Below are 22,486 nucleotides of genomic sequence, written 5' to 3'. Positions count from 1 at the left end.
GGAAAATCAATTAACAGTTTTTGTTACTTGCAGTTGTGTTTTAATGATTAAAATTAGTAGAGGCTTACTTTAATAACTACTTCTCATAGTAGTTGATGAATCAAGTCGATACGATGACATCATCATGCCAGAATCCAATATGGCGTCCAATTTGGCGGGAAAAACAGGGTATTGCTAAACCCCCGCAAACCCCTGGAAACCTAAAAAAACCCATAGAAAACCCCACCGAACCGACATAAAAGTGATTGAATCATGGAGTGTACGAACCACTGGGTATGTCCATCTAAAAAAAATTTAAAATTTCTACTGTTAACTACTTATTTTGGGGATAAAACATCATTTTTTGGTTAAAAATTAGCAATCATTTTTTACCAAAAAATGATGTTTTACCCCAAAAATTAGTAGTTAACAGTAGAAATTTTATTTTTTTAAAACATGGATATACCCAGTGGGTCGTACACTATATGATTCAATCACTTTTATGTTGGTTCGGTGGGGTTTGCTATGCTTTTTTTTAGGTTTGCAAGGGTTTTCGGGGGTTTAGCAATGCCCTGTTTTTTCCGCCAAATTGGACGCCATATTGGATTCTGGCATGATGATGTCATTGTTATCGACTCGATTTATCAACTACTATGAGAAGTAGTTATTAAAGTAAGCCTCAGCAAATTTTAATCATCATAACACAACTCCAAGTAAAAAAAATGTGAATTGGTTTTCCCTATCCCCTATATATAGGTATTTGTGTGTGTTAATAGGCATTTGTGTGTGTTATATAGGCCAAAATTTAAAAGTGCCGTAAAAAATTTTCCCCAAGACCCTGGGATGGGGATTTTTTTTCTGCCATTCTATATGGTATACTCTATCAGAAAAAAAAGAAAAAAATTTTCCTATACTTTTTTCCCGCAAAATTTGTACTGCACCCAGGCTATTAAGGTACATTTTGCCCTTTAATGTGTGCATGATGTCTGCCATACTGTGTTAAATTATCTCACTGCAGTATACTGCCGTTCTTTTTGTTTCTAATTGTTGAAGGATTTCCTGACTTCAAATTTAAAATTTATATTTTCTTTATTGTATACAGGTTATTCTCACAACAGGCACAGAAGATAAATTTCTAAACCGGCTGGTGATATACTGAAATTTAATAAATTAATTTGAAATGATAAATATGAGGAAATCTGCGAGAATGAGAAAAGTCGCCCCAACTGAGATTCAATCTGGAACCTTCTGCTTGATATGCAGATGTCCTAACCATTAGACAACTGGGGCTTTCACGGCATTGTTCAAACTCGATTGGATAGCGACTACGGTGTAATATTCTAATATTTTGGCATTATATGCTTGCATACAAATATAATAGACTGTAATAAGGTTAGTTTATACTAGGATGATAACGAAACGACGATTTGTTTTTCTACAGAAAACAAAAGAATGGTTTTCATCCTACAACTATTGTTATTCATACAGTCTTTGAATAATTTGTTGTTCATGATCCTGATGGTCATTTGACCAAATTGACAAAGGAAAAATAAATGGCTATCCAATCATTCTAGGATGTTTCTATTTTTTTCTGGAAAAATGCATTTATCTATTGAATAGTGGTATACCATTTTTAATTCACACAACACATTGAAACAGTATTCAGCTGTGCATTTTATGTGTATCATATCTTTGTTTAAAGCAAGGCAATCTTACAGGATGCTGAGCTCTGGAGATTAAAAGGTTTATCTGGCTTCTTCAATTGTGTGGTTAACCATGGGTTAATCGACACTGCGCCCCAGAGAATATGTACACAGTACAGTACTTTTGTTGTTTGCCAGCCAGACATAAGATCAAAGGACTGTTACAAGTTCCAATCTTGGCAATTCGAGCTCAGTGTCCTGTTGTTAGATTGCCTTGGTTAAAGTACTTACTAAACCATCACCATCTGTCAATGACAACCAATTGTTAAAAATAAAGTGATGTGTTTTGCCAGTTATGATGTTTCTTATAATGATAGAGTTTAGAAACCAACTCTGTAATTTTCCTTTTCCCGAGTTATCATGCCATATTCGAACAGTTTCCAGATTTCCTAGATCTCTATTAAATGGAAAACATGAGTATATGGTATCAAAAGGAAATTAATTCTATACTGTGTATTTAATTATTAGAGAGGAAGCAACTGCGAGTCTAATTATCTCTTTAATAACAATTATTTATTAAGACTTCTAGGTAATACGAAAATGTCATTGCTTTTCATAGTGTACTTTTGTAAGACCTATGATTGCCTCTCTCCATCCAGGTGTACAAAAGGGTACCTCAAACACAAATGCGCTGATTACTAGCTGCAACATTACAGGAGCTGAGTATGTGTTTGATGCAATGACCGGGGTAATAAATGTGAGGCTTTTACTGCTCTACAATCAACATTATTAAACAAAGAAATTTATCTATACCTTCGTGTTGACATTAGAAACTTGTCAACAGCTCCTCTTCGAAAAATTGGTCTATCAATTTTATCAAATGTTCGAACACTTGTATCATTATCAGAACCAGAAATAATGAAACTGACCTGTAGTAAAAAATACTTTTGTGATTAAAGAAGAAAATGTAAAAAAGTACACCTATATCAAATAAAGGCAATAGCTAAGAAAGTAAAAAGACTAAATTCTACCCATCCAAGTAAATACACCCTACTGAAGGGGAAATGATTGATAACACATTTAGTTCTGAATGAAAACAACATAACATTTAAACAGAAAATGATATAAAAATAGTACATAGCAGTCAGAATCAAGTCTAAGTTTCGAGGCTCACTCGCACCATGGTTCTGTGCTAGAACAACTCTTCTTGGCTAAAGACTATGAACTATAGGTCTAGTGCACACAAAATGCTTTTGTGTACTTTAAAGAACCTACAACCTCTTTCAAGATGAGTAAGAGGTTTCATCCACAGCCACTTTCCTGGGAAGATGAGAGAGCACCTGAATTGGCAAACACAGACATGACGGAGAGAAGCATGTATAGTAGTGAAAAGTGTAACATCTGTGAAGTGTGTTGAGGACCTTGTGCATGTCAGCTGTTTCGAGTTACCCTCGTAAAACATAGTTGAAAAAACAACCACCATATTTTTTTTAACAATTTATTTATTAAAAGATTTAATATTCAATAATTTTAACATAAATTGAATACTAAAGAAAAGAAATTAACTGTTGATAGGGCCACAAAGTAGAAGAGCTTTGTCTTGTGAGGACCCTAGACAAAACAACAATAAGGTATTTAATGCGTAATGCAAAATAGAAATTATTACCTTGGAGTTGGTTGCGGATGAAAGACGATCAGCAGTTACTACAGTAACTTCATAAAAATATCTATCTTCATTGCTGTTGTCCGTCAATGGTATCATTCCAACCTATAAAAACAAAGAGAAGATATCAAAACAAAATATTAATACAATTTGTCTTTTCTTTTCTCAAATGCAGAATGCAGAAAGTAAAAACTTATGGTGGGTAATGTTTGCAAACAAACTTTACATACATAAATTGTTCTTTGGAGTAAAACCAAGTAAATTAGGTGAAACTTTTGTGAACTCTCAGTTAACATTTAGCCTGGGTGCAGTACAAATTTTGCGGGAAAAAAGTATAGGAAAATTTTTTTCTTTTTTTTCTGATAGAGTATACCATATAGAATGGCAGAAAAAAAATCTCCATCCCAGGGTCTTGGGGAAAATTTTTTACGGCACTTTTAAATTTTGGCCTATATAACACACACAAATGCCTATTAACACACACAAATACCTATATATAGGGGATAGGGAAAACCAATTCACATTTTTTTTACTTGGAGTTGTGTTATGATGATTAAAATTTGCTGAGGCTTACTTTAATAACTACTTCTCATAGTAGTTGATAAATCGAGTCGATAACAATGACATCATCATGCCAGAATCCAATATGGCGTCCAATTTGGCGGAAAAAACAGGGCATTGCTAAACCCCCGAAAACCCTTGCAAACCTAAAAAAAAGCATAGCAAACCCCACCGAACCAACATAAAAGTGATTGAATCATATAGTGTACGACCCACTGGGTATATCCATGTAAAAAAAAAAATTAAATTTCTACTGTTAACTACTTATTTTTGGGATAAAACATCATTTTTTGGTCAGAAATGATTGCTAAACCCTGCAAACCTCCAAAAAAACTTAGCAAACCCCACCGAACCAACATAATAAAGTGATTGAATCATGTAGTGTACGACCCACTGGGTATATCCATGTTTTAAAAAAATAAAATTTCTACTGTTAACTACTAATTTTTGGGGTAAAACATCATTTTTTGGTAAAAAATGATTGCTAATTTTTAACCAAAAAATGATGTTTTATCCCCAAAATAAGTAGTTAACAGTAGAAATTTTTATTTTTTTTTAGATGGACATACCCAGTGGTTCGTACACTCCATGATTCAATCACTTTTATGTCGGTTCGGTGGGGTTTTCTATGGGTTTTTTTAGGTTTCCAGGGGTTTGCGGGGGTTTAGCAATACCCTGTTTTTCCCGCCAAATTGGACGCCATATTGGATTCTGGCATGATGATGTCATCGTATCGACTTGATTCATCAACTACTATGAGAAGTAGTTATTAAAGTAAGCCTCTACTAATTTTAATCATTAAAACACAACTGCAAGTAACAAAAACTGTTAATTGATTTTCCCTATCCCCTATATATAGGTATTTGTGTATGTTAATAGGAATTTGTGTGTGTTATATAGGCCAAAATTTAAAAGTGCCATAAAAAATTTTCCCCAAGACCCTGGGATGGGGATTTTTTTTCGGACATTCCATATGATATACTCTATTAGAAAAACCCCAAAAAATTTTTCCTATACTTTTTTCCCGCAAATGTGTATAATAATTGTTCTGCACCCAGGCTAATTCTAAAGTGATTAGCATTGATATGCATTCTGAGAGTTCTTGGTTTAACTCCAAGAATAATTCTCAAAATAAACTTTACATTTACCATAATTTCGTTTTTCTTATCCTTCCTTCTTGCCCAGATGAAGATAAGAGTGAAGAAAACATAGCTAACTATGCATGTTACATAGATAGTGATGTTATCAAGAAAACCAGCGTTTGCAAATATGTAACTGAAGTCCAGAGGTGCAGGAGGTATAATGAACGAACTGGAAAATGACGTCAAATGTGTACATAGGCACTGTGTGTAAGTAAAACTGGTGTCTTTCCCAACCTTTAAGGGAAAAAACTTTATAATTATATACATAGAAAACATATTATATAAAGTCATAAAATAATAAAATAAATTATAATAAAATGATAATACAAATATACAGACGTTGATAATAGGCCTATAAGTACAACTTAACTACAACACAATTATGCAGAGAATTAAAAAAAAAATTGATACGCATCCAACAGCGAGCAACATGCCAATTACAGGATGGAAACTATTTTATCATTCATAATTTATCGTGCCTCGCCTTAGAGGTTTAGGGAGTAGAGCTAAAATAGTTTTGAGTTATAACACTGGCACTAGGTCAGGATTGAACTATGGATCTGGATTGGAAGGCAGGCAGAACCACCAAACAATTTGGAAACAGCTTACCACACAGCCTTCACTAGTCCAAGTGTTCTTTTCTTTGCTCCAAAAATTACAACCGGACAGATATATTCGAACGCTGTAGTTGCAAGTGAATGTTTCAGATATGTACATAGGAACCTCTTGTTCAAAAACTGATGATGATGAGCTGCTATGAGCGCCATCATCCTCTTCCTCTTTAAATTCAGCCACCCCCAAATAAAACACTCCAGTATGGTTACCTATTATGCTTGATGTAATAAATATCTTATGAATGTAACCTGCAAAATAAATTAAATCAAGCATGTTTATACAATTAGACTTAAATAATATTTATTGTAAAAATTATTGGATTAGACAGAATAAAAGTGAAATTTCAGTCAAAATTGATAACATCTTATCTTTCTTGAAACTCTCAATACATAGCTTTGGATCAGCAACACTGAATGATTTGTAAGGCTAGGCAGCTGAGGTAATTGGAACATGCAGCAAATAGTTACATACGGAATGTGTTGAATAAGCATTATACTGGATATCAAAGGCATTTGATCACTAGCTTAAACTGTTTGTACAAACATGCACCCAGAAGAAGTTTAATTGCATCTGTGGAACGTGAGAGCTTCAATCTACCAAGGATGATTTTAGCAGCTTGATGTTGTATATGCTGGAATGTCTTTTATTGATTGCACTAGTGAAAAAGGAGAAAGTGCTACTTTTCTAAATATGGTATTTTGGTTTTCGATATATACACCAAGTTTGAAACAAAGTTTATTTAAAAAGTCTTACCTTGAGTTTCTGCATTAATGCTTTTAATAAATATGTTGTTCTCCGTATCTGGATAATCATTATGTGCCAGAGATATCTCATATGTAGTGTTAGCACAGTACGGTTGGAACTCTATACTGATAGCTGTGTCAGTATTTTCAATATCTACACGATGATACACTCTAAACTTTTCCTTGATTGGCTCAGCGGTTACATTCTGCCACAAAATTGTCTGGGATCCACTTCTTGGAATCATAATTTCAATAGGTTCGGAAATATCAGAAATATTGTGCTCATTTCCACCTTCTGTTTTAAATGCTAATGAAACGACAAGAGAGTCATTTGACAAGCGGGATACAGAGTCGTCAAAGTTAAATGGATTTGTTGACATTGTTTTTACCTAGAAGAAATGAAATTCAAAAAGTTGACTGTATAACTGGCTACTTTTCATAGTATCTATCATAACAGATGTTAATTAATATAAATATATCAAAATATATGTACTGTATGTAAAATGTGTCAATGAAATAAATATTATTCTCCACTAATAATATAAAAAACAATAGGCTATTGACATGATAGGGTCTAAATATATATTCTTATAAATAGAGAATGGAGGTCATTGTAAGTTCATCTTAGTAGCATATGGCTAATATTTCTGAAATTATTTACCTGAAAATCGATAGCATTTCTGTCCGAACATTTCTCATGGCCGACCATAGTTTGACAGGATGGCACTATAAATATTCCTCCACCCGCTTCTATTGGTTCGTCACTAATACTGGTGGCAGCTCCTCTCTGCATCTTTGCTGTGATTGTTGGTGTCTCAATTATAATTGGTGGTTCGTGAAGGCCCCTTCCATTTAGCACAATAACACCAAGGTCATCAAACAAGGCTTCAAGTTCAGCTACTTGCGTTTTAGCCTGTTTTATTTTTAACACAAATTTACTATAAAGGTTTAATATTTTAAATTAAAAAATTATCGTAAATTTTACATTTAACTAAAAAAATATATGGCATTTCGAGTATTACAGAATACAGAACAGAATGTGTAAAGATTTACTATTTAATTTCAACTCTCCTTCCTTGCAGGCTGACTTTTTAAATTTATGCATACAATAATAAATGTTATTCTATTTTAGTGTATTAAATAATATGTTCGTTTCCTACTACAGTATTATAAAATTTGCTATTAATAATCATTGGTTTTCTTAGGAAAAAGGAAAACATATTTTCAATAAAATTTTTAATACAACATTTCAGAAAAATTGAAAGACATGCTATATTGCACAATGAACAGATATGATCCTAACACAACACTTTTTTCTCGTCATCTGTTTCTTTAGAGGCATTGTTGATGAGAAGAAAAATCTGTTTTCTTTTTTCAAAAATGTATTGCTATTCCTATCCTGAGTGTTGTATAACTAATAAATAACATTTACAAAAAAACTGACCTGATTAGGATCTGATTCGTTTCGAAGTTCACTTGAAAAAGCTAAGGATGATGCCTGTGGGGGTTAAATAATATTTACATTAATAGTAGGCAGAACTATCATCATTTTGTAATTGTTTCAATTAAAGATAAAAAACAGTGAGAAAAAAATTTACTTGTAAAGCATTGCTGACCACGGCCATTGCTTGCGTAACACTATTCACTAATTCTGTCTCGTCGGCATCATCTTCAATGTAATGGATTTGATCTGTAAGAGTCTTGGTTGTTGTAAGCACCAACCCCTGCAAAATAAAAAAAGATTTTAATAATGTTGGTTCCTACAATTCATAGTAATCATACCGGCAAGGGTTTGCTGCTCAATCTCTTTAACCTCGGATAAGGCCTATAATCTGTTCAAATGTACACAACATTGCTCATGTGCATTTTAAAGAACCTGTACTAGTTCACACACAGTCACTGCCATGGACAGATGAGAGATCGCTTGAATTGGCAGCGCTGATATAATGTGACCTTTAGGGGAGAAGCATGTAGTCCATTCAGAAAGCACCATGAGCAATTTAAAAATTTTTTTTTTCATTTTTATTTTAAGTGAAGTGAAAAAAAATGAAATGAAAATACACAAATAAATTGATTGATACGAAGAACTCAGATGCAGCCAACTTTGCTAAAGTGTCACTAATAGAGTGGACATTTTACAAAATGTAACCAATAGTAATTTTTAATATACTTTATTCATTTAAATAATAACTGTATCATCAACAGTTCTTACAATGGAGGCCTGGTTAATTTCTTCTGGCTTTTCTGTAACCGTGATAAATGCTGATAGTTGAATTGATAAAGCTTCAGTTGATGGTGGAACAGAAACATTGGATAATAAGTTTAAATAATGAGCCCGTAGCTGAAAAAAGAAAAACATTATATAATTCAGATTCATTTTATCATATGTACATTTGAAGCATAATGTAATTTGTTTCCAGATACACGAAGTTACTTAAAAATTCATATCAATTTAACAAATGTGGTTAAAATGTTAAGTTTAGAATAAGAAATACAAAAATTTAAAATATAACTAGAATTGACATTTCTGACCATATATCCATAAATATAGTATCTTAAAAAACAAGTGCATTTGTTTTGAATAAAGTGTTATCATTATCCCTTTTTATTTTTGTTTATGTGAGCTCTAGCTATATAAATGAAATAAATAACAAATATAGTATTTGTTCTTACATTTGTGGAAGCCTTCCTATCTTCCTCTTGTTCCTATAAATAAAGGGTATTACCATATAATTAATAAAGAAATCTACATGATTTATTCTTAATAATAAATAATAATCAACATATTGATTTCGCCATTGAATCTGTCCACCACCAACATATATTAAAGAATTAGAAAACAAACAAACTTTGGGAAAATTGGCAGCAAAGTTTTTATACAGACAGACGAGAAATAGAAGACAACCAAACAGAACATAAAAGAGGAAATACAAAACAAGATTACAATCAAATATGGTACTATATTAAGAGTTATGGCTTACCTCAGCAGATTTTGATTCATTTGAAGCTGAAAGAAAAAGAAAAACAATTTATAATTCAAAAATGCATATTTAATCTAAAAAAAAAGGGAGAATAGTATGCACTCTAACAATAACATTGAAAAGAGATTTAAAAGCACTAACAGATCCCAAATTCCACACTAACAACAAAATTCAATGTGCAAAAATCATCTTACAAAACACAGGGAGACAGTTTGTTGCAGAAATAGGCGGGAATATTATTCAGCGGAACAGCAACGATACTTATTCATAAATAAATGTAGGCTTATATAAAGTAATATCAAAATGAAAGATATTGGTAACAGTTACTAATACCTAATAACTAAAGATTATTTATTTGGTACAGATTTTTTCTTCTTTTTTTGCCAACATTCTTTTTCATTTTTTAAATATTTATATATATTTATTTAGGCAAATTTCCAAGGATATTCATAAGTGAATTCATTCAATATCCTTAAAGATGGTAATCCTGTTGACCAAGTTGTATTACAAGTCTTTGAAAAATCTAGAACCCAACCTTGACCACCGAGCGATAACTCCATTCTGGAAAAAAAAATTTTAAATTATTATAGTAGAATAAAAATTTAATTGAACCTTGAACTTGTTCAATGCTATTCAATAAGCCCATATTCCTTAAAGTATATTCTGAGATGTCTTGCCAATTACCCTCAGCGCGCAATTTTTCAGTTTGAGATGTGTTCATCAGGTCTTGTAGAATCTTGTCTGTCTGTTCAACGTCCAGTTCAAGAGGCCTAACCTAAAAATTGCAACAACAAATATATATTTGAAATAAAGTATAATAAATATACTTAATATACTTTATATCAATACAATTTATTTTCGCCATGAAAACTTCATACTAAAATATTAATGGATATTGTCCTATATTCACAAGTCAACATAAATAATAAAAATGAAAACATAAACAAATTAAGTATAAACAAAATAATATTTATTTATAAAATAATATTTCAGCTTCGGGACCCATGAAAAGGCATGTCCCCTTAATAATGAAAGATTAATTGCTGTTCGTTTCACAGGAAAATGTCTTTTTAATAGGCCTAACCTAAAATTATATATACAAAACAACAAATATATATTTGAAATAAAGTATAATAAATATACTTAATATACTTTATATCAATACAATTCATACTAAAATATTATTGGATAATTTCCTATATTCATACATCAACATAAATAATCAAATATGAAAACATAAACAAATTAAATATAAACAAAGTAATATTCATAAATAATATAACATACTAATAAAGTAGAACCCCTATTAAGGGGACATTTTAAGAAAGTTCCCCTTAATAGGCGTGTCCCCTGAATAGGGGTTGTCTGTAGGATTAAAAGATTCATTGACGTTTGTTTCACAGGAAAATTTATTTTTAATAGGGGTGTCCCCTGAATAGGTTTTCCAAAGAAGGAGTTCTACTGTATACAAAAATTAAAATGTTTTACCTGTATTTTGTCTACCATGTATTCAATAGAAACACCATATTGATTTTTGATATTGACCCAAATATCAACCAAGTAATCTGTTTCAGAATCACCTTCCAAAGGATATATTGTCTGCAGCGGTTCTTGTCCAGATGTTAGAGAACGACGAATATTACTATTGTTAGATGTTTTCACTGTGGAAAAATAAATCTTTAATCTTTAAATATTTTCTTTAATTATTGGTTATCCGCCTCAAGCGGATAAGCCCTTGGAATTGTAGTGTTACTTTTTTTTTATTGGTTATCCGCCTCAAGCGGATAAGCCCTTGGAATTGTAGTGTTACTTTTTTTTTATTATTCTTCTCTATTTCCGCCAATTTTTGTGTTCAGCTTTTCTCTGCAACCTGTTAACATAACATGTTGTAACTTGGTAAACATTTAGACATTTAGCTGAAGATGTGCAGCCAAGCTTTTGGACGCTGGCAGAGCCGCGTAGCGTAAGTCACGCGCGATTTTCAGAAAATCCTAAGTTGATCATAACTTCGAAACAGATGAATATTTTTTAACGTAATTTTCAGTCACGTTTGCTTCATATCAATTGCTAACTTTTTTATCGCTACCGAAATTTGTAACATTGGAAAGTGCGCGAGTAAACGGCGTTTGAAATTTTAAAATGCTCTAAATCAATTTCTGATTAAATTAGAGCACGATTCAGGTCATTTTAAGTGTTTGAAAAATTGCCACCAGGTGCGCACATTTCTACGCGCGCACGGCGCAGGAAACACGTATGAGCATTTCTTTTGCACGATTTGTGTTTTTCAATCTTCGGTTAACAATTTTACGTTATTTCATTCACTTTTCAACTTCAAATGGCGTTCTACGAGCACGTTAAACATGTCTGGTTGCGCACGTAAAATGTTAACAAATTGTAAAAATGTTGCAAAATATGTATACTTTTAAAAATGATACAGTTCATCAGAATGCAAGGTTACCCTCATTTTTTATTTTATTTTCTTGCAGTGTATGAATCATAGGTCTGATTTATTATAGTGTTGAATGTTAAAACGTGTTTAACGGCTACATTATTTGCATATTAAATATAATTTTTGAAATTTTTATCATCAAACAAACATAAACGTTTTCAAAGAGCAAAACAATAAACATAACGTTTATCTTTTTTCTTCACATGTTAATATATAAAACTTAAAAGTATGCACTTTCATAATATGTCACTGTTTAACATTTTTGAAGATTTCATCATAGTAAAAATTATTATTTAGTTTGCTAAGTAATAATAAATTTGCATCGAGTGGTTCACGACATACCGAATGGACGAGTTAACTTTCTTCGGATTCTCTTCAGCAGGTGCTCATATGGCTAGATGTGTAGTGCCATCGACTTTGGTATCAGAGGTACCGGGATCGAATCCCATCACGGGAAACCAATTAAATAAAAGGATTTATATGGTTATTACAATAAAAGGGCAGTTTTAATTTCGAATAGGCTACTTTTTGTAAAAGTCATGATTGAAAAGTACTTGAATGCGCAAGATACGTTTTGTTGCGGGCGGATAACCAAACTCGTCCTCAAGTGACGAGTTTAAGTTCTAGTTATTCTTCTTTCTTTCCGCCACTTTTGTACTCGACGTTTCTCTGCAACGTGTTAACATAACATGTTGTAACTTGGTAAACCTTTAGACGTTTAATTGAAGATGTGCAGCCAAGCTTTTGGACGCTGTCAGAGCCGCGTAGCGTAAGTTACGCGCGATTTTCTGAAAATCTTAAATTGATCATAACTTCGAAACCGATAAATATTTTTTAACGTAACTTGCAGCCACGTTTTCTTCACATCAATGGCTAACTTTTTCAATCTTTAGAACATTTTTGGACACTAGAAAGTTTGCGCGTAAATTGCGTTTGAAATTTTAAAATGCTCCAAATTTGTACACGCTGTTTCTCTGCAACGCGTGAACATAACATGTTGTAACTTGGTCAACATATAGACATTTAACTGAAGATGTGCAGCCAAGCTTTTGGACGCTGTCAGAGGCGCGTATCGTAAGTTACGCGCGATTTTCTGAAAATCTTAAATTGATCATAACTTTGAAACAGATAAATATTTTTTAACGTCATTTTCAGCCACGTTTGCTTTACATTAATTGTTAACTTTTTTATCCCTACCGAATTTTGTAACATTAGAAAGTGTGTGCGTAAACGGCGTTTGAAATTTTAAAATGCTTCAAATCAATTTCTGATTAAATTAGAGCACGTTTCAGGTCATTTTAAGGGTTTAAAAATTGCCACTGGTGCGCACATTTTTACGCGCGCACGGCGCAGGGAACGCGTATAAGCTTTTCTTTTACATAAATTGTGTTTTTCAAACTTAGGTTAACAATTTTACGTTATCGTATTCACTTTTCAACTTGAAATGGCGTTCTACGAGCACGTTAAACATGACTGGTTGCGCACGAAAACGTCAACAAATTGTGAAAATGTTGCAAAATATGTCTACTTTTTAAAGTGATACAGTTCATCAGAATGCAAGGTTACCCCCATTTTTTATTTTATTTTATTACAGTCTATGAATTGTAGGTCTGATTTATTATAGTGTTGAATGTTAAAAAGTGTTTGATTGCTACATTATTTGCATATTAAATTTAATTTTCGAAATTGTTATCAAGTAATTAAATAACAGGATTTAAATGGTTATTACACTGAAAGGGCAGTTTTACTTTTGAATAGGCTACTTTTTTTGGAAAAGTCATAACTGAGAAGAACTTGAATACGCAAGATACGTTTTGTGGCGGGCGGATAACCAAACTCGTCCTCAAGTGACGAGTTCAAATCTAGTTTTTTATCTAGTCATTCATATTTATTACAGAGTAAATTTGTATTCAATTAATCCGCTTTTTCCGTCTTGTCAAAGGCTATGAAAGAAGCTAGACCATTGCACAACAGTTACACAAGAAGCTAATCCTACACTAGAACCAAAATAGTATCACTTTTTGTTGAATACTACTACTGTACAGCACGCATAAATAACCAAGGCAAGGCAATGATACAATATTACTCACTTGAATAAGAATACTGTTGTACATCTGTCCAACCAGTACAGTTAACCAAAACACGATTTGATACAGTGATTTCCCGTGGAGAAAGTGAGCACACACCTCCCGATGGTGGTAAGTTGATTGTAAATTCAACAGTGGTATTTCCAGAACGTTGTGATATAGGAGCAAACACTGATAAAGATATTCTGTAATCTGTGTACTCGTAGTTCAACAACAGAAGACGTTTCGAGATAAAGAAAGAGTATTCATTTTTACCTAGATAAAAAATAATACACATATTTATATGTAATTTCCTTTTAAAATTAATAAGAAAATACATTCCTTTTAAAATCACTAAATGATAAATTATGACATTATTTATTTCCTTACATTTAGTTTTGCAATATTTACTTTAAAGCAGAAAGATACAATTTGATATGCTATTAAAATTGTATTGAAAGCTCAACTTTTATAACCACATACATAATGAAAGAATATTAATAACCAATAATCTGTACTTATTGTGCAACAGAAGCTCTCATCAAAATATTTGGAAAATTCATTTAAAATTTAAACATAAATTTTAAAAATGTTACTATAATTCATAATTTTGAATAATTTTATTAAACTAAACCAACAAATATGACAACCTTTTGTGTACAATGAGACATCGTTAATATCTTGGTAAGTTATGTCATTTCCTTTCTTTCTTGCCAATGTCCAAGTGAACTGCACTGTTTCACCGACAACATTACAAGAAGCTCGGACATCAGTTGAAGGGTTAAGTCGCAGTATACCATCTACTGTAGATGATTTACCATTAAGACTATAAAAAATAAACAATCAAATCAAAATAGTTACATCTCAAATATTATCATTTTTTATACAATTACACAACAACCGAACATAAACCAAAGAGGGCCTTGGTCATTGTTTCCTCTTGGGCTCTTTGCTAAATAAGTAAACTCCATAAGTTTGTCATGTTCAAAGCAAGGTCAATATCACATATGGACCTTAGTTAGTGGTCAATCATGTCATTAGATTAGGTGATTCCATTTCTAATATATTGAAATTCTTTTTTATTGATGGCTGTCCTAAAATCATAGGCATACATATTTAATCCGAAATTGTTCAATATGAAACAAATATAAAGAGATGATCAAATGATATGTCTGCGATAAACTGTACCTGGCGCAGATTTATTCTTTCTCTTTTGTCGAAATGAGGTTCATATGCATGGTTAGTAATTGTCAGTTTTCTATTAAAAAATGGCCTAAACATTTTCAATTCAATAGAAAAAATGCCCTTAATTGAAATGTATTCTAATAGCTTTGAAGATTCCAAAATACCTAGAGAGTTTCTGTATTACTTAATACAAACTTACTTTATGAGTGGTAAAATAAAGTTTCCCTCTTTAATACTAATCCCAATGGAAGCTTTTCCAATTCTGGTGTCCTTTCTTACTTCAACTACTAAAACATAATCAAGGTTTGGTCGCATAAAACTTGTATTCAACGCAATTGTTCCTGCTTCGAACAATAATTTCCCAGGTCCTAAAACAAAAAGTAAACACAGTTTTAAGATTAAAAAACAAAGAATATTTTAGTAAAAGTAAGTTTTGTGGTACGCCATGTGTTCTCCAAAAAGTAAAATTGTCTCAAAATTTGGTTGTTGACTACCTTTTTAAATACAACCACCAAATTATCAAATTTACTTTTTCTACTTCATTTTTACACATGGTTTACCACAAACCTTTAATTTACTAGTGTTTAATGCAAACCTTAAAAAAAATATATATTTTAATAACATTAAAAAAAAAAAAAGAATTTCCTTTTATAAGTATAAGGTCGAAGGTCTCCTTGACTATACACCAAAACCATGCAGTCAAAGTCAAATCGTCATCCTAGCAACACAACAACTGACCAAGTCTAGCTGGTAGTTGGTAGCTAGACAAAACTGTCTTGACTAACATATGTTTTCCATTTATTTATAATTCATGAACTATATTTCATTACTTTCATTATAATTTCTTATCATTAGAAAGTGAAAGGACAGAAACATATTTACTTACCAGTGCCAAAACAACCAGGAAAATGTTCATTTTCAGCAGTCGCCAGAGCGGTTGTTGATGGTATATCTGCTGTGATATGTGCATCTAGTTCTCCATCTTCTGTTACATTGAAAGTTTCTTCTGCACGACGACAATAATAAGCAAATGAATCAAACGTCTACATCATCGAATGAAAAAATTAAAAGGAATCAGAATGGAAAGCATTACTAACATACTTAACATAATATAAAAAACCCTAAACTAAATATGTGAATGTTTGAGTTAATTATGGCGACCATCAACAATTTTTTCAAATTATGTTTTTAGAGATAATGCAAAAGTTGAATGTTTGAGTTAATTATAACAATTTTTTCAAATTATGTTTTTAGAGATAATGCAAAAGTTAAAAAGCATAATTTATTACAACTGAGAATGGATAAGTATCTATACTGACCAACAATATCAGAGATATTATTTTACCAAGACCAGACCAAGAAATGTTTTTATCTTTGATCTCTGTTGTGTTACTCTCATACAGAAAGTTTTTTGGGTTTCTTCGACTTAACTCAAATATTACAGTGGTAAATGACGTTATTGGTCAGAAAATTAATTGATTGCAGTTTTATGAGAAATATGGTCGGCCTATTGTTAAATTTAACTGGATGTGAAAAATAACATTTTTCTTTTATGGTATAAATTATAGAAACATTTTTATTTTTGATAGTATAAATTATGGAACAAAATTAGTTTTCACATTCAGTAAAAGGCCTACAGGAAATAGACAGTTTAATAATAGGTTGAACAATATTTCTGTTCAAACTGCACATAAGTTCTTTTTTAATTGCAACATATTTTTTAATCTTTCTTTTTATACTGTGACATGCTGTTATCTATAATTATATGAAATGCAATATACCTGTTCTTCTTGAGGTAAAACATCTGGATCTTTGGACAAATCTTGCGGAAAAAAGTTCAAAGTATCACCATAACCGACTGTAATATATGTAGACGAACCTTCTAATAGTTTTACTTGTAAAGAACTAGCAACAACTTCAACATATTCAGTTTGAAAAGCGGAAATATCTAGTCCATTTGAACGACCAGACTCCATAGCAACTGTGATGATAAAACGGTAATGGCCTATTCTCAGACTATTCTTTCTTAGGACCAATGTTAGCGTATCATCGGAACCTACTAAATTATTTCCGAAGTTGATGGCATTTACTGTTTGTAATGTTCCCTCGATTGCCAAACCAGTTCTTGGGGATACCTCTTCAATAGTCCAAGATTTTTCATTATTAAATACTTGACAATCTACTATAAGCTCTGCAACAATTACAATATCTTGACTCAATTCAATCTTTCTTGGAATAAGAGGGTCTGCATGATGGTTGAATATATTTACAGTTGGTACATTGCATTCTACTGTTTCAGGAATAATGGCATAAATCAACGACACCCTTTCATATGAAAACTTGTCAAAACCAAATATTTGCAAATTGAAGCTACCATTATGTTGGCACACAGTAGCGACATCAACAACATTGGTCAGTTCTCCAGCTCTAGGAACCATTGTATAAGGACTACACACCTCATTGCCATATCGTACCTTTTCTCCATTTCCAAAATCAATGAAAATACAAGAATCATATCCAATATTTGAAAGTGAAATTGTGAATCTTTTTGTTTCTAGAACATCAACTCTTGGTCCTTCCACTATAGTAATTCCACTTATTGGTTTCAATACCAAGATTTGTCGTTGAGAAATATCGTTGCCACTTTTTGTCATTGTGATATTGTATGAACCACTCTGTGAAAAATAATAATACCCAATAAGCGTAACATTTAAAAGCTCAGATTCCTGCTATAAATGCAACATTCATCATTTTCAGAAACAATCATTCATATAAATTTTATTTTTTGAATGTCGGTATAATTGTGTATTGACCTCCTAAGTCAGCTGTACTAGTGCTGTAGTACAGTTGTTAGAGCTACCCTTTAAAAAGAAAGTTGAATAAATAAATAAATGGTTTCACTTTGTTGAATATCATTGTTTAAGGTGACCTTTATATTTGTTTAAGACTGAAAGTAAACCGTTTTATTTTAGCTAAAATTTGACTTTAGCTAAAAAATCTCATGCGTGATGGACGTTTACACGGCACGCTACAAGGCATTTCCATATAAGGGGTGTCCATATTTGGGAATATTATTGCATATGTAGAGTATATACAGGTAGGGATCTCACGATGTTGACCTAATGTGTCTGTAATTTACCTCATGGAATGTATGTATGAATGAAGAACGGTTTGACACAAAATCTGTAATCATGCTGTTTAGGTCAGTCAGTGACCAAGATACAGTGTAACCTACAAAATAAAATGCATGAAGATAGCAAAATGAAAGATGAGATAAATATATAATATCACATACTTTTTAAGTTTGAACCCCACCATAAGCCCTGTTTTCATCAATTCACTTTAGGAGTAGCATTTTCACAATAATAATGTTATTGAAAGTTTTATAAAAGTATAAGGATACTTTCTGTAGGCCTACTATTCATAGCACTAAAGTAAAAAAAAGCAACATGAAATTTAGACATATTTATGCTGTGGTCAATGTCTCTGTACTGTATTTCTACATCTGGTATAATTTGTTCAGAAAGTTTCATAGACAAACAGTGTCACAAATGTATCATGCAGTGGTGCATATGATACAGGTGACATTTTATTTAGTACTGTGAATAAAAGCCAATCATAATTGTTATAATAATTAAGTTACAATATTTTCTTCCCTTCACTGTTTACACAAGATGGAAATAGATGTGAGAAATAGATTAAATAAAGTAAGATATAGTAGTCTAGATCAACATAAATTATATACTGTATTGTATTTAAAATAGAATACTCCATACCATAGCTATTAAATTGTACTGCAGTATCAATAGGGATGGCATAAAATCCTGAGTCTTCTTGAAAGCAAGTATTAATTGTTAAACATTCCATCTCAAAATCTGGTCTCACTGTAATTTAAATAATAACACAGAAATCTAAAAAGTACTCAGATATGGAAATTTTTGACAGAAGATGCATTTATAAAAGAATACTGTATTAATAAATGTATTACAATCTTATGCAATACTGTATTTTACATGTCTATGTCAATATATCAATCTTAATGTACCTCTATATAGTTTGACTTCACAAAGTGAAAGCGTGTCTCCTCCTGGAATATATACGCTAACATAATGTCCTGTTATTGGTTGATTACACATGAATTCAAGAGGGTTTGATTCTGCCATTAACGATGTAACTGTTGACCCACATTGTGTATTAGTATTAAAGGGTGAAATATTGCTATTACCAATACGAACTTCAGCACCAACCAACGCATCTTCTACAGATTAAAAACAACTTTGGTAGTTAAGATGAAAGACATATTGTGTTTCTTTTCTTGTTTAGAGCTGATGAGGCCCAAAAAGGAGACAAAACATGTTGAGCATAAAATCAGTGGCACCAGAGATTATCCTGGTAGACAACGGCTTTTAGACAAAGCTAAAATCTTTCTTCTCATCCTGTTGTTTTGTAAAGGTACAGTACCACAAGCACCACTTGGGGTGGAATACCAGGGCTGTACTATACAAATCTTCATTACTATAGAACCCCCATACAGAACACTGCAGCCAACTTCAACGATGAACAATTTACACGTGTAAACTAACTAAAAAAAAAAAACCAGCAGGGTCATATTTCTTGCATAAGGTAAAAATGATTGAAAATGTTCATCTGGTTTGTATTGTAGTATAAGTTATTAAAAATGTTCTTTTTTCAAAAACAAAAATTAGTAAGTAAACGAACCTTGACAGTTTCGCTGTCCTGATCGGACAGTTTCATCAGAAGTAATGACGGTCTATTACTAAACAGATTGACATCTATAGGGCCAATTCTGTCTAATGATATTGAAGAAACGAGTCATTGTTTTGGCAGAAGATTAAAAGAACATAAAAAAGAAACAGAAAAGGTAACCCAACAGAGAAGGAACTTTACTCGTAAATCGCATCAAGAATCAGAAAAGGAACTGAGCAAATCAGCTATAGCAGATCATGCTGTCCAGTTAAACCACATCATAGACTGGACACAACCTAAAATCATCGACGAGGAAACCAAACATCAACAGACGAGGGCGCCCACCAACTCAGTCGCGTGTATGAAACTGTCAAGGTTAGTTTACTTACTAATTTTCGGTTTGGAAAAAAGAACATTTTTAATAAGGTCAAATTGCTCCTTATCTTGCGGTTAATCAGCTTGCGGTTTAAGGTGTAATTGAAAAATCCTCCTCATGAGGTGGATTTTTGAAACAGCAAGTTTGTCTCAAAATTTACACCACATGCGACCATTACACTTGTAAATTTGTTCCGTCCGAACAGGCTCCGAGTTCACCAACCAATAGACATTGTATATTATACAAATAATTTGTACATTTGTATTTTTTTCCATCTGCGAAACGTTTTTTTTTGTACACAAAAATGTTTAAAAAAGTACTATTAAACGATCGTTTAATAGTGCGTACTATTGCATGCCATGTGACCCACAATTGTCCAATCAAATGACAGGAATTTATTTATTTGTTATATAATATTCTATATTATGTTGTTCATTTTGCCTCAGTTGAAATTGTCATAAGTTGAAATAGCCATAACATACATTGAATACGCTTTATGCCTAGCTATGGTGGTCAAATTCCATGACTTCTAATAGAAACAATTATTTTAACTTTAAATATTATACTATAAGTGATTTTATTATTTTACCACAACAATCTTCTCTGTTATATATTACAATCTTCGATATAGCTGAAGGTGATCCAATATCTAAATACCACCATGGATTCAAGTCAGTATCTAAATGTAATAGAAACAATTAAGTAATTAGAAATTTGGCAAATGCGCCTTGTAAGACTTTTCAATGAAAACATAAATTACAAAATGTAGGCAAAGGCATAATTTGAAAACTGAGAGTAGGTAAGGCAGCAATTTAATTGATAGGGCTTAAGATGACCCACATAACATGCAAGCAATGCCACAGGTTAAAATGTTTATAGGTGTTACATTTATGAAATATAGGCCATTTTTTATTCTCTTTCATAGAAAAAAGAAGAACAAAAATGATGATTTCACTTATAAATTAAAAATAAATACTTTAAAAATGCATTGTCTGACAAACAATTTAACTCATTTTATGCTTGAAATTACAATTTTTTAAGGTAAATCATTTTAATAAGTTTTTGTCAAAGTGAAACAAAAATGGGATAATTTATTTTTAATATTATGAAATGATGATTGGAAATATCAAAATAAATCAATTTGTTACTGCTAATGTTACTATATTAAAAATAATTATACCTTGTGTTTTTGTACACGTTTTTCGTAACATATTACCATCTGTGTTACCATCAATTGCACTATCAGCATCACGCCCTAATATTTCATCTGTTGAGCTTTGATGAGCTTCTGAATCTGTACTTAATGTAACTTCTAAAAATAAGTAATGATACATGTAACATTTAATTAACAAATTAATATTATTGTTAAGAATAGAATAAAAAATATCTGTAGTGAAAAAAAAGTTGCTTTAAAGACATCATAAATTGACTGCAAATTCCTTGACCATGCACAATGCAAAGTTCAATAAACATTGTAATGATAATGATTATTTGTAAAGCATCATTCCAATGATCATTGCTCAGGGTACTGTGGACCTGACGTTACGTTTCAACTGCATGTTCCTCCTCTATAAGGGTCACGTCATATCGGTGCTGCCAATTCAAGCGATCTTTTGTCTGTCCATGACAGTGGCTGTGTGTGAACTACACCAGGGTAACTTCTTACTCATCTCAATAGATGCTTTAAAGTGTACAGGATCACATTGTGTACACTGGATCAACAGATTTCTTTCCATCACCAGAACAATGTTGTATAGGCCTAGGTGCCATTTTTATTTTTACCAAAATAACACTGACAGTAGTAATACAATCTCCATTCTTCTGCAATTCTGAAACTTACCTTCAAAAACAACATGATCTGCAATAAAGATCAGAGTAACATAATCATTTTTTAATTACAAACACTATTGTACTTATTTTTGGTACTTCATTCAACCTTGTTCGCACTGGACTTGGTAATTTTAACACTTTGACTGCCAGAGGTTTTTCCAGTTAGAAACTGCCACCGCCAGCGTTTATAGCCCAATTCGATGTTTTTATCAAAGCTGATTGAAACTATGTATGTGATCTGATTTACATGTAATTTAGACTAAAATAATCAAAAAGATTTTAGCTTTACAATGGTACCAAGAACGATTTTCAAATCGCAATATGTAAATCGTAATAGTAAAATGAAAGTAACCCACTTTTTGAGTTTTTCGTAGTTTTGCGCAAGAAAGTTGAGATATACGCGATTTTGTGCAAGACATCACAATATGAAAATATCGCCCGGTGAGATCAACAAACAACGAACAATTACTTACACGGCACCGGTAGGCCTATAAAAACAAGTTATCACTATCGAAAAATGTATTTTATTTTATAAATCATAAATCT

At 31.9% G+C, this 22,486-nt stretch overlaps 2 protein-coding genes across 2 annotated transcripts in view; both read right to left on the bottom strand.

Moving 5' to 3' along the window:
• Nucleotides 1-18,299, bottom strand: part of LOC140055460 (polycystin-1-like protein 2) — a 30,116-nt gene extending 11,817 nt beyond the window's left edge. Inside the window, exons 1-20 of the mRNA XM_072100799.1 lie at nt 18,167-18,299; nt 16,809-17,702; nt 15,914-16,070; nt 15,227-15,395; nt 14,493-14,668; nt 13,867-14,118; nt 10,816-10,988; nt 9,940-10,102; nt 9,328-9,353; nt 9,020-9,052; nt 8,559-8,687; nt 7,945-8,070; nt 7,791-7,844; nt 7,008-7,259; nt 6,357-6,735; nt 5,598-5,851; nt 4,995-5,222; nt 3,289-3,390; nt 2,436-2,551; nt 1,914-2,079 (exon numbers count right to left, since the gene is read on the bottom strand). Of these exons, the coding sequence (XP_071956900.1) occupies nt 1,914-2,079; nt 2,436-2,551; nt 3,289-3,390; nt 4,995-5,222; nt 5,598-5,851; nt 6,357-6,735; nt 7,008-7,259; nt 7,791-7,844; nt 7,945-8,070; nt 8,559-8,687; nt 9,020-9,052; nt 9,328-9,353; nt 9,940-10,102; nt 10,816-10,988; nt 13,867-14,118; nt 14,493-14,668; nt 15,227-15,395; nt 15,914-16,070; nt 16,809-17,702; nt 18,167-18,220 (3,903 nt within the window). The 5' untranslated portion in view covers nt 18,221-18,299. The remainder of the gene's footprint in view (nt 1-1,913; nt 2,080-2,435; nt 2,552-3,288; nt 3,391-4,994; nt 5,223-5,597; nt 5,852-6,356; nt 6,736-7,007; nt 7,260-7,790; nt 7,845-7,944; nt 8,071-8,558; nt 8,688-9,019; nt 9,053-9,327; nt 9,354-9,939; nt 10,103-10,815; nt 10,989-13,866; nt 14,119-14,492; nt 14,669-15,226; nt 15,396-15,913; nt 16,071-16,808; nt 17,703-18,166) is intronic.
• Nucleotides 18,300-18,448: 149 nt separating this feature from the next.
• The window catches only part of LOC140055459 (uncharacterized), a 46,522-nt gene continuing 42,484 nt past the window's right edge, over nt 18,449-22,486 (bottom strand). The window contains exons 23-28 of the mRNA XM_072100798.1: nt 21,951-21,968; nt 21,291-21,422; nt 20,700-20,789; nt 19,073-19,285; nt 18,804-18,911; nt 18,449-18,456 (exon numbers count right to left, since the gene is read on the bottom strand). Coding sequence (XP_071956899.1) covers nt 18,449-18,456; nt 18,804-18,911; nt 19,073-19,285; nt 20,700-20,789; nt 21,291-21,422; nt 21,951-21,968 — 569 coding nt within the window. The remainder of the gene's footprint in view (nt 18,457-18,803; nt 18,912-19,072; nt 19,286-20,699; nt 20,790-21,290; nt 21,423-21,950; nt 21,969-22,486) is intronic.

The sequence above is a fragment of the Antedon mediterranea genome, chromosome 7, assembly GCF_964355755.1.
Source record: "Antedon mediterranea chromosome 7, ecAntMedi1.1, whole genome shotgun sequence".
Lineage (NCBI taxonomy): Eukaryota > Metazoa > Echinodermata > Crinoidea > Comatulida > Antedonidae > Antedon > Antedon mediterranea.
Note: the sequence above shows the minus strand (reverse complement) of the source record. Positions and strands in the feature narration are given on the sequence as shown.